Genomic DNA, 13457 nt, shown 5'->3' with positions numbered 1-13457 from the left:
TCTTTTACTGTTGTTGTTGTTGGTGGTGGTTTTTTTTTTTTTTTTGCTACTTTTGTTTTTTTAAGCGCTTTGCTCAGCTTGAAGGTGTTGTTGTTTGAAGGCGGGTTATTGCAGGTCGAACATCTGACATATTGGGTTTCCAGTTACCTATAGTATTAAAACGTTCTGTTAACGAGAAAACCCTTGATCCGTGATGAAACGTATAACTTTTTCATTTCAGAAATAATCACTCTCCTATGGATAGAATCATATACATTTACCAAATCAAGAAAGCAGGCCAAAAATCTTTTGATGATTTCTGAATGATCTTGTTCGAGTCAAGACCATTTCATGTGAAAAATCGAAGATGCATGTACATGTATTTTCCCCAGATTTCAAACCAATTGATTGTTAATCATTCTTTCCATCAATTTACAGAGGACCCAGGTAAGTGCAATTGGCCTATACGACTTTTGTAGGGAAGATGGGTCAGAATTGCCTTTAAGCGGGTGGAGTGCTCGTACTCTTTTGGGAGGCATGCTGTTTGCCAGAAGCCACTAAAGATGTTCACCATAAAGGAACCATTTTGCACAATCCTCTTTGCGTACGATATGCGTTCGCTTTATCGTTGGGCGTTCTCATCCTGCGTCCGACCATTTGCGCGGTCCACCACAAGATTAACGTAATACTCACACATTATTTCGCTTATTAAATCGGCATCGTATTGTACCAGTGCCCTGTTAATGGGCGCCAACTCTCATCTATGTGCTGTGGTCGCCGGACTGCGACTACCAGTGCCCTGTTAATGGGCGCCAACTCTCATCTATGTGCTGTGGTCGCCGGACTGCGACTTAAATAATTACGCAAAAAGTCCGATTGCTCATAATACTTGAAGCATCATAATGTATATACACAATCATGAATGAAATATCATCGATATCTCATGGTGACTGATAAGCTTGGTCATTTGCTTCACTGAAAATTTACATACTCATGTTTGTATGAGTAATAGTTCAGAATATGCGTAGTTTTATGACAAGATATTTTCTTCGCGGAGGTAAAGTTTGTAGCAAACACGCGTGTGTTCTACATTGTATCAGCATATCTCTCCTCTGATGCGGTATCCCCTTCAATACGTTGTTCCATATTGAGTGCTGACATGTTAAACAGGCTGCAAGAGGATCATATTTCTTACTTGACGTACATCCGGGAAATCTTACTTTTCTTGCATGAATGTATCGTTTTATTGTCTATCCACCTCCTTGCTATTCTCTTGCATCTTCTTTCAAACTCTATTGAATCTATTCATAATATATTAAATGGGACTCATACCATCACTCAACCCATGCATGGGATTGTGTACTGCGCGTATTATCTTTATTCCAGAAAAACACAAGAAAGCAAGTCATATCATTTCAAGTTAGCTTTCGCTATTCCGTTTCATTCCGGTGGATGTAATTATTATCACATTTCTTCTCTTCATTTGCTTTATACATTGTGTATACAATGAACAAAAATAATTTTTCATTTTTTTAACCATTTTTTTCTTTGGGAGGGGATGAAATCAGTCCTGATTAAGAAATTTCTTCGGCTCGATCTCCATTCTTGTTATGGAAACAGTATAGGCCTACTTTTTTATGTGGGAGTCTGTGGAGGTTTCATGTTGTAAACGGGCCTATACCATGCTCTATTTTTTGGCTGTATTGCCTTAAAATAAATTTCACAGAGTGAAAACTTTTCACGCGCGGGTCATTCATGCCAACTTTTATGATAGCCGTCTGTACCGAGCGCAGAAAAATAAACGTTATCCCTGTATTTTTTGGTTATTCTTACTATACGTTGTGGTGGTTATAATCGTTGGTGTGTCGGTGATGGGGGTACTATTAAAAATATCACTATTCTTGGCAACACATTGAATAATTTCTAGTTTGGGCAGACCGTCGATAAACCTCATCCATTTTCCCCCATAACTCCTAGTCGACAATACACCGCCGACACTGGTTTGCCCAGACAACATCCTACTGACGGTAGGACCATCCGCTGGCACTATGGTACCTGTTACATGGGAACCAGCCACAGCAAGTGATACATCTGGTATTGCCACTCTGGTTTCCTCACCACCCAGTGGATCCAACTTTGTTGCAGGAGGCCAGCCAACAACTGTGACTTACACTGCAACAGACAACAACGGAAATCAGAACACTTGCACCTTCACAGTTCAAGTCTTGGGTGTGTGGTGGTTTCACGTCATTATTTTTGGTGGATAAGTCTGATGACAGAGCAGGAGTTACGATTCAAAAGAATCCCTTAAACTCGTAAATCCTGTGAAAAGAGCAAACTTACTGCCACAATTTGATACTCCTTCTGCCTTCAACTTTGTTGTTGTTTTTTGCTTTTAGTGGCAGGTTATGAAATTTCGTTCTCACCGATGTCGGTTAGGATATTTTGCTTCCTTTTTGTTGCCAATTTGTGTATGCACTTTCTTATTCGAGAATAACTGGCCAGTTTATAAGATGTATTCACGCCAAGTAGATATATTTATACATATCAAAGTATATATAAAAATGTATACATTATATACATGTGTACTCATACAAACACACACACACACACACACATATATATACATATAGATACATATATATCTTTTACTACATACTTATTACTGATTATTGGCTTGGACTGTTTTAATCTCAAAAGTTTGGAAAAGTACGTGACATACAGATGATGGCAAAGATAAGAAGACGTATAAAATTACACATACTTTTATTAAGATAATTTGGCTTAAATATCTTACTATATCACGGTTCTTTTGTTTTTACGTACTTTTTTGAGGAGCAGAACAGAGGGGGGGGGGGGAGTCTTGGTGTCTTATTCGATATAAGTCTTATGGACAAGCAAAGGTATTTGACGGTTTAGTTTCCCAATAAAGTGGGCAGCAAGTTTTATACTGACTATTGTTCAATTAACATGGGCTATTTTTTCAGGGTTTCTTTGCTTATTCTTTATCCTACGAAGATCTAAGCCTCGTGAAAATTTACTTGATACAGTTTAGTCGGGACGATTCAACTCCTCAATCCTTTAGATAGTTGTAATATCTCAGGAGCCTGACAAGAACGTTAGGTTTACTCTAAATTGTCGTTCTTCCTTATTTTGAGAGGATTTGCAATCAAGAGCCTTTGAAACTGCAGCTTTCGAGACAATCTAATATTAGAGTGGGCTGTTGGCAAAAGCACTTTGGTTGAGGTGAGATGTATACTAGTATATTGACAGAGTTTTGTTTGGTAAAATTGCACGGTGTAAATGGATTAATTTGTCCTTCTGATGAATTACCTTCGTAATAAATTATGAACAGTATCAGAGCCTTAGAAGGAATACTAGGGAAACTTCTGGAAAAGACAAGCTTTCTTTATTGTGTAGTGTTAGCATATTTTGTTCTGGATCAGACTGCATTACCACTACAACAGGCTATATCAAGCAAACAATTATGTGCAGTTCGTGAGGAGAACATTGATATTAACAGCACAAATTTATTCATGTCACATCGTACTATGCCACTCAAGAGAAATACCTCGCAATAGCCTTCACGTAATTACTGATCTGTCGTCATTTCTCATCTGTTGTCCGTTTTCTCCCCAGTGGACAGCATAGCTCCAGTGTTTACTTTCTGTCCAGACGATATAGAAGTAACTGTTGGTTCTTCCGTATCGGGACAAATAGTTACCTGGGAGCAACCAAGCGCGACCGATAATTCTGGGATTGCTCCCACAATCTCTGCACCAAACTTTCCCAGTGGCACCTTCTTTGCAACAGGCTCTTCCGCTACTATCGTGTACACTGCAACTGACCCGTATGGCAACGAACAGCAGTGTACATTTACAGTGTCAGTGATGATGGGTAAGGGTTTTTTTTCTCTTTCTTAGGGTTTGGCTTTTTTGTTTTGTCTTGGGTTTATTTATTCAATTTAATTCCTTGTCCACCGTATTGTTTTTATTGACGGCAGACCTTTCTCGTTCCTTAGCATTACCATACGAAATGCTGTAATCCGCCGTGGGTTTAAGGCGTGGTACACCCGATTTCTGGGACAATTGTTTTTTGGATTTCAAATGCCCTGCGGGTTTTCTTGGATGATGCTTCCCCTACCCTTCCTGATGGTTAGACGGGCCTTGGTGAGGGCTGTCTTGATGTCATCCCACAAAATTTCCATTGCGTGAGCATCTGGTTATTGCGCCGGTTAGTGTACCCAGTTTCGTCTTGCTAATGGTCCTTCTGGGCTACCTTGTGCGCCGGCATTGCATTTTCATTCTGGGGAAAAAAAAGTGAACTGGTGTTGGGTGTTGCCAAAGATGTTACCAATGGATGGAGAAAAGAGAGAGAGTCCAGAAGCTCCCGATATAATCGTTATCCATGTTCCCAGCAACGACAAGCGTGTCACCGACTCAACAGACGTTTACACAATAATTATTCCCAGACAATAATTGAGACCGCATTCCTGTGAGTGTAGGGCTGCTGGTTCCTTGGGTCGTACTGTGACAGGTTGTGTGCACGCCTGATTCTCATTCTTTCGTTGTTGGGAAAAAAAACCCACCAAATCCTGCTCTTGTCGGATAAGACGAAATTACTCAATTTCTCCTGCACCACCATATTCTCACTCTAGTGACTTACCTGATACATTTCTGGTGATTGACACGAGATATATTTATGGCATTTTTCATCCTGGAAATGTGGGCATGATGACCATGGAAGATTACGCGTTTCTGTGTCGTCGTTATGTTGGATTGTTCTTTATATCAGGTTCGATCTTCTTTCGAACTTCGCGCCGGTATATGCCAAGAGCTGCTAGGAAGTGGGGCCTTTTCTTGTGATTCGCTCGTGCTTCGTACTCATTTACATAATTCTCCTTTCGGTTTTCATTTCTTTTACTTTTTTTCTAAGTCTTTCTTTTTTTTTTTCTTTAAACGCTTTGCTCAGCTTGAAGGTGTTCTTGTTTGAAGGCGGGTTATTGCAGGTCAAATATCTGACATATTGGGTTTCCAGTTACCTGGTATTAAAACGTTCGGTTAACGAGAAAACCCTTGATCCGTGATGAAACCTAAATTTTTCATTTCAGAAATAATGACTCTCCTACGGATAGAATTATATACATTTACCAAATCGAGAAAGCAGGCCAAAAATCTTTTGATGATTTCTGAATGATCTTGTTCGAGTCGCATTATGTAGTCAATTATGTGTTGTGCTTTTGCCAAGACCATTTCATGTGAAAAATCGAAGATGCATGTACATGTATTTTTCCAGATTTCAAACCAATTGATTGTTAATCATTCTTTCCATCAATTTACAGAGGACCCAGGTAAGTGCAATTTGTCTATACGACTTTTATAGGGAAGATGGGTCAGAATTTCTTTTAAGCGGGTGATAGTGAAGTGCTCGTACTCTTTTGGGAGACATGCTGTTTGCCAGAAGCCACTAAAGATGTTCACTATAGAGGAACCATTTTGCACAATCCTCTTTGCGTACGATATGCGTTCGCTTTATCAGTCAGTCCGCAGCACGTATGCTATTTAGCCGATCCGGCAAGATTTATTCAGCACTCTCGTTGACGATCTTTGCGTTCCGTAGGTGTCTCTTGCGTGCGAGATTTTGCGAGAGTTTGACAGGGCTTTGGTTTTCACAGTGCAGCGACGTTTACGTGCATTCATTATGGTTACAAGTCACGATAAGTTGTTTTCCAGACTTTGATCTTTATTTTGATAACAAATTTGCGTATAATATCGGTTCTTGTCATGACGTTATAATCAGTCGAATTCAGGTAAATTTCACCTGCTTTTCACGGAAGATTTTGCTTTCTAAAGTTCGTTTTTGGTTCCTGACCGGATTAAGAAACCGTTGTTTCTGATTTTGGCTTTTTCGTAGAGAGGAAACTTAGATGCTCATCATATATTGGAGTCAAGGAGACGCAAGCATGATTTATACTAGTTTTTCCGTTTTGAAATGTCTGTAAAATTCACTCCTAAGCCGGAAGTATGCTCCGCACAAAGTGTACAGTGGCGCGAAAGAGCTCTCTCATTGGACAGCGCTTGCATTCGCGCGCGCTGTACCAAGCTTATAGCTTCTAGCTTCTGTCCGAAGCACAGAAATCAGTGCCGTATATTAAGAGAATCTGGCCAACTCGGTTTTTGGCTTACGTGTTTTGAAGCCTGTGATTGGTCAAAAGCTGGTCCCGTGATCTACAGGCGCCATGTCGTTACTGAAGTGCGCTCATACGCAGTGCCCATTGTTAACTACCCCTTATTTGGCTTGGTTATTTTGTTACGTCTGAGCGTACACGCTAATTCTGTGACGCGTAATACGCGCGGTAACGACATGGCGTCCAAATTAGCAGTTGGCCAGACTCTCTTTATATACGGCACTGACAGAAATCTACACGCGTGCCTACGCAAGCATGCGCTCTGCACGCACGTGGCATGAAACCGTAGCAGCGTAATGACGTAATGCAAGCGCTGAATGCAAGCACTGTCCAATGAGAGAGCTTACTCTTGAGATTGCACGGTTTCAAGCTGACCAGCACTGACATCGATGTATATTTTACTGGTTCCTGACCGGATTAAGCAACAAATTGTCAAGATATTTACATGGATACAAAGATTAAGAGATGGGCTACCAAATAATGCATTTTCATTGAGACGCAAGGTGAATTTGGTATTCTTTTGACGATTTGAACGTGTACTACACGAATCACTTTTTTCATTATTTTTCAATCTCAAATTACGCTATGATATTTTTCATTTACAATAATTTGAGCAACATGTGACGATAGCTTACATATTTTCCTTGGATTTGATACCAAATTTGTGAATATAAGGTGTACTTTTGTTGCCGAAAGCCCAAGGACAAGATCCCCTTCCGCAGCTCATTACGTATGCAAGCCTAGAGCGGGCTTGCATACGAGTTGAATAAATACGAGCGAATTATCGGGTGCTGCGGTCTGACTGTTATCGTTGTTCGTTCTCATCCTGCGTCCGACCATTTACGCGGTCCACCACAAGATTAACGTAATACTCACACAGTATTTTGCTTATTATATCGGCATTGTATTGTACCAGTCCCCAGTTAATGGGCGCCAACTCTCATCTATAATGCTGTGGTCGCCGGACTGCGACTTAAATAATTACGCAAAAGGTCCGATTGCTCATTATACTTTAAGCATCATAATGTATACACACAATCATGAATGAAATATCATCGATATCTCATGGTAACTGATAAGCTTGGTTATTTGCTTCACTGAAAATTTACATACTCCTGTTTGTATGAGTAATAGTTCAGAATGTACGTAGTTTCATGGCAAGATATTTTCTTCGCGGAGGAAAAGTTTGTATAGCAAACACTCGTGTGTTCTACATTGTATCGGCATGTCTCTCCTCTGATGCGGTATATTCCTTATTACGTTTGTTCCTTATTGGGTGCTGATCCGCTGAACAGGCTACGAGATGGCCATCTTTTTATCCGACGTACATCCGGGAAATTCTACTTTTCTTGCATGAATGTATATCGTTTCATTGTCTTTCCAGTTGCTTACTATTCTCCTACGTCTTCTTTCAAACTCTATTGAATCTATTCATAATGCATTAAATGGGACTCACTGTACCATCACTCCACCCATGACACTGCGCGTATTATCTCCATTCCAGAAAGCACAACACAGAAAGTCATACATTTCAATTTAGCTTTCGATATTCCGTTTCATTCCGGTGGATGTAATTATTATCACTTTTCTTCTCTTCATTTGCTTTATACATTGTGTATACAATGAAGAAAAATAGATGTTCATGATTTTTCCGTTTTTATTCTTTTTTTTTTCGGGATGTGATTAGTTCCGATAAAGTGTTTTTTTCGACTCGATTTCCATTCTTGTTATGGAAAATTTACACCCTCATGTTTGTAAATAATTACTCAAAAGGTCTGATTGCTCATAATACTTGAAGCATCATAATGTATATACACAATCATGAATGAAATATCATCGATATCTCATGGTGACTGATAAGCTTGGTTATTTGCTTCACTGAAAATTTACATACTCCTGTTTGTATGAGTAATAGTTCAGAATGTACGTAGTTTTATGGCAAGATATTTTCTTCGCGGAGGAAAAGTTTGTAGCAAGCACGCGTATGTATTCCACATCGAAATGGTATGCTCTCTCCTCTGATGCAGTATCACTTACATTGTTCCATACTGGGTGCTGATGCGCTGAACAGGCTACGAAAGGGCCATCTATTTGTCTAGCGTACATCCGGGAAGTCTTATCTTATTATCATTTCTTATACCATATTTTTTTTTGGCAATATCGAAGTATATCTATATAATTCCTTCTGTCTCGTTTCATTGTGTTTCAAGTTACTCTCTGTTCTCCTGCATCTTCTTTCAAACTCTTTGAATGTATTCACAATGTATCCTTAGAATGGTTGGTACCCTCAATCAATTATACAAGGACTCATCCAATCATTCCATTTATGGCACTGCGCGCATATTCTTAGTATACGCAGCAAAACAACAAAATCATATATTTCAGTTCTAACGATTTTTTCATTGTTATGAATGTATTTTCCATTTGTCCTCTCTTCATTTTCTTCATACATTGGAGGGAAAATAAATGTTGATATTTTTCATTCATTATTTGTTTTTGTTTTGTTTTTGTTTTAGTTTTTGTAATTTTGTTTTTGCGTTTTGTTTTTACGGGATGCGATTAGTTCTGACAAAGTAATTTTCTTCGCCTCGGTCCCCATTTTGAATTCTTATGAGAACAGCACTTTCTTCAGCAGGGTTAGTAAAAGTTTGAAATTGTGAACGAACCTACACCATATGCTGTATGTTTTAGCTATGAAGTCGAAGAATGAATATCAGGGAGTGCCCAGCTTTTCACAATCGGACGAACTTTTTCTCATGATAGCTAATATGGAGTTTGATGTGCAGTGTCCACATCTTCTTGTAATATTGAGTTAACTGCGCCACCAACCGAATGTGCTCTGCCAAATCTCAACTACATTTGTGAAGTGTCCTGTCTGAGGAGTTCTCAGTTTAAGCATAAAATGTAGTTGTTGTAAGAGTGGGCCAAGAAAGGCCTAAGAAAACAATAGCCATCTCTACGGGGTGCAGAAAAAAACAATTAAAATAGGCCTATATCAATGTGTTTGTTGTCATCATCATGAGGCCCTATGATTATTCATGTTGTCATCATTATCATCGTTACGATCATATGATTTTCATTTTATCATCATTTATAATTCCTCGAGATTACAGATCGTTTCACTGCTCACAACAGTACAAGCACTTCATATATACACGCTAGAAAGCCAAATGAAGCAGTGTATACAATGCTACAATGCATCGATATTGATAAGGCAGATGAGGATTTTTGCTAAAAATTCTTGTATTTTTTTTTTTCAAAAGCACAATCAGTGTGTGAATATTAAGGGAAGAAATTAAAGAAAGTCTCAATGTATCGTGATTAACCCTTTTGTGCCAGTTAGTCAAATGTGCACGAATTTCACACACATATTTATCTACGGATAAGAAAGTAATATACGGCACGCAGAGGATTAAATATGACATATTATGCTGTGTAATAGCTTGTAGGCCCTAAGTACACCTATCACTTTCGACGCAAAGCTTTGACATCGTATAATGTGTCTTTCTGACAGAAAGTTAAAGTGACGAAGCTACGCATGTCAGATTAATCAATCAAGCCATCCTATCAGTTTGTTATATTTTGTACATAAACATACATAACGTGGATTATTTTCTATTTTGCACAACTTGTTCTAAAACACCAGACCAAATATAACTGTAGATTACCATGTCACCAAGATCACTTTTTTTTCTCACATTTCCCTCCTTCAAACAAGATACAAAGTTCATCGTGTCCAGTGCACTTATACAATGTGGCAACTATACTCACTGAGTCTGAGAAGATGCAATAAACGCTACATATTATAACTGTTACCTGATAAAAAAAAGACAAACTCTTAAGCTCAAAGATGTAAAAAAAATGGTTTCTGTGGCTATTTACTGTACTTCAAAGACAATTAACAAAAGACAAAAGACAACAACAAACAACAGAACAACGCAAACAAAGGGAATTTGTAAAATATGATTTGCTCAAGCTCACGAGGCCAGGGGGAAAATTATAGTAAAACAAAATGAATAACAGTAAGAGAACTTCATCATATAAAAGGTGAAGGATCAGGTTACCTTTTAACAAGATTGTCTTGAAAGAAAGGGGAACTTAACAGGCTATTACACAAAAGAAATAATTTCTTGTATTGAAGCTATGTTTTATTTTTTATTCTAAAAAATCTCTTCTTTTTCCGTGGTTTTAGTCGCTTGTACCATTATAAATGCGCGGACTTCCACAATCCCATTTGAGAAATTATAGTTCGTACGATTATCAACAATTCTCTTTGATTATGAACACAGCACAAACGATATTATGTAATTGTGTAGATCTGAAGACTACGAATGGACATTCGTAAATTTTCGTGCTCATTTGGTGAAATTTCCACCAAGAACATAATTATACTCCTTTCTTGTCATGCAGTTTGTTGCAATGATGATGACCTTCAGTTGCTATGTGGTTGTGCCCGAATTCATTGTTTGGTGTTTGTCGTGCTGATAGTGAGGCTGAAGGTCGTTATGATGGTGCTGGTAGTGTGGGGATATTTACATGGAAAAACATTTCCACATAGCGCAGCAATTTTCTTTGAGTGATTTCTAGAAATTCAGGGCAGGCGGTTGATATAAACCTCATCTATCTATTTTTTCCCACTCCTAGTCGACAGTACACCACCGACTGTGGTGTGCCCGAACAACGTCCTGCTGACCGTTGGACCATCCGCTGGCACTTTTGTACCTGTTTCATGGCCAACAGCCACAGCAACTGATGCATCTGGTATTGCCTCGCTGGTTTCCTCAAGAACCAGTGGATCCACCTTTATTGCAGGAGGCCAGCCAACAACTGTGACTTACACTGCAACAGACAACAACGGAAATCAGAACTCCTGCAGCTTTACAGTTCAAGTCTTAGGTGTGTGGTAGTCTCATGTCAATATACCCCTACCCACACATTGTGTGTATGGGAGTATAGGAATCACTGTAAGGTCGGGTGGCCGGTCGGTGGGTTGGTCGGTCGGGTGGTCAGGCGGCCGGTCCGTTGCAAAATCTTGTGGATCGAACTCCTCTCTCATTTTTTGAGCAATTGACCCCAACTTTCGCATGTGTGACCACTATCAAAGGTAGATGTGCAAGACACCTTTTTCGTTATTACCACATAATGCGTTGCTATGGCAATGGCATATTTTCATTAAAACTTGTGGATTGAACTGCTCTCTCATTTTTTGAGTAATTAACCCCAAATTGGGCATGTATGACTGCTATCAAAGGAAGATGTGCAAGACACCTTTTTCGTTAATGGCAAAGTTTTGAAAAAAAAATCTGGGAAATGTTGTGGATCGATCTACTTTCTCAGTTTTATAGCAATTTAATTGAAATTTGGATCATGCGACCAATGTAATATAGTTGTGCAGGATACCTTTTTTGTTTGTGAATAACAGCAGTTTCTTATACTAATTATAAAAAAATGTGTGGATTGATCTAACTCCCTGAGTTTTTGAGTATTTGACTTTAGCACATGTGACCACTACAGTATGTAGATGTGCAGAACACATCTTTTGTCATTGTTAATACATTTCCATGGTAACAGCATTTTTTTTTACTAAAAAGAATACATAAAGTAATGTCGATTCAGCTAACTCCATCAGTCTTTGAGCAAATGGCTTTAAATTTGGCACATGTGATCGCTATGGTACATACAATTCTGAAGATGTGCAAGCTTAATTTTTCGTCATTGTTGAACAATGCGTTGTCATGGTAACAGCATATTGTGCATGAAAATCATACAAATATACTGTGGATTCAGTTATCTCCCTTGGTGTGTAAGAATTTGGCGTGAAATTTGGCACATGTGACCGCTATAGTACATAGATGTGCAAACTTAATCTTTCGTCATTGTTAAACACTACGCTGCCATGGTATCAGCGTATTTTTAATGAAAATCATACAAAAATACTGTGGATTCAGTTAACTCCCTCAGTCTTTGAATATTTGGCTTGAAATTTGGCACATGTAACCACTATAGTACCTAGATGTGCAAACCTAATCTTTCGTCATTGTTAAGCATTGTGTTGCCATGGTTACAGCATATTTTGAATGAAAACCAAACACAAATACCATGTATTCAGTTTACTCTCTCAGTCTTTGAGTATTTGGCATGAAATTTGGCACACATGAATTGTGACTGATGTGTAAACTTAATCTTTCGTCATTGTTGAATAATGCATTGCCAGGGTAACAGTATATTCTGCATGAAAATCAAACAAATATACTATGGATTCAATTAGCTCCCTCGGTCTTTGAGCATTTGGCTTGAAATTTGGCACATTTGACCGCTATAGTACATAGATGAGTAATCTTAATCTTTCATCATTGTTGAACAATGTGTTGCCATGGTATCAGCGTATTTTTAATGAAAATCATACAAAAATACTGTGGATTCAGTTAACTCCCTCAGTCTTTGAATATTTGGCTTGAAATTTGGCACATGTAACCACTATAGTACCTAGATGTGCAAACCTAATCTTTCGTCATTGTTAAGCATTGTGTTGCCATGGTTACAGCATATTTTGAATGAAAACCAAACACAAATACCATGGATTCAGTTTACTCTCTCAGTCTTTGAGTATTTGGCATGAAATTTGGCTCACATGTGACTGATGTGTAAACTTAATCTTTCGTCATTGTTGAATAATGCATTGCCAGGGTAACAGTATATTCTGCATGAAAATCAAACAAATATACTATGGATTCAATTAGCTCCCTCGGTCTTTGAGCATTTGGCTTGAAATTTGGCACATTTGACCGCTATATATAGTACATAGATGAGTAATCTTAATCTTTCATCATTGTTGAACAATGTGTTGCCATGGTAACAGCACATTTTGATTGAAAATCGTACAAAAATATTGTGGATTCAGTTAACTCCCTCAGTCTTTGAGCATTTGGCTTGAAATTCAGTACATGTGTGACGCTGTATTATGGAGATGTGCAAACTTTATCTTTTGTCATTTTTGAGAAATGTGTTGCCATGGTAACAGCATATTTTTGAATGAAAATCAAACAGAAATACTGTGGATTCAGTTTAAGCCTACTCCCTCAGTCTTTGAGCATTTGGCTTGAAATTTGGCGCACGTGTCTGCTGTAGAACATGCATTGTAAATATGCAAATGTATTTTTTCGTCATTTTTGAATGATGTGTTGCCATGGTAACAGCATATTCTGTGTGAAATCATACAAAAGTATTGTGGATTCAGTTAACTCCCTCAGTCTTTGAGCATTTAGCTTGAAATTTGGGACATTTGACTGCT

General features: G+C 38.5%; 1 protein-coding gene across 1 annotated transcript in view; it reads left to right on the top strand.

Annotated features, from left to right (window-relative positions):
• Positions 1-11073, top strand: part of LOC139721420 (hyalin-like) — a 46489-nt gene extending 35416 nt beyond the window's left edge. Inside the window, exons 8-12 of the mRNA XM_071632735.1 lie at positions 418-426; positions 1957-2208; positions 3619-3876; positions 5321-5329; positions 10811-11073. Coding sequence (XP_071488836.1) covers positions 418-426; positions 1957-2208; positions 3619-3876; positions 5321-5329; positions 10811-11073 — 791 coding nt within the window. The remainder of the gene's footprint in view (positions 1-417; positions 427-1956; positions 2209-3618; positions 3877-5320; positions 5330-10810) is intronic.
• The last annotated feature ends 2384 nt before the right edge of the window (positions 11074-13457 follow it).

The sequence above is a fragment of the Diadema antillarum genome, unplaced genomic scaffold, assembly GCF_040938485.1.
Source record: "Diadema antillarum isolate AM-2024a unplaced genomic scaffold, OU_Dant_1.0 scf00000143, whole genome shotgun sequence".
Taxonomy (NCBI): domain Eukaryota; kingdom Metazoa; phylum Echinodermata; class Echinoidea; order Diadematoida; family Diadematidae; genus Diadema; species Diadema antillarum.
This window is presented reverse-complemented; position numbering and strand designations above follow the sequence as displayed.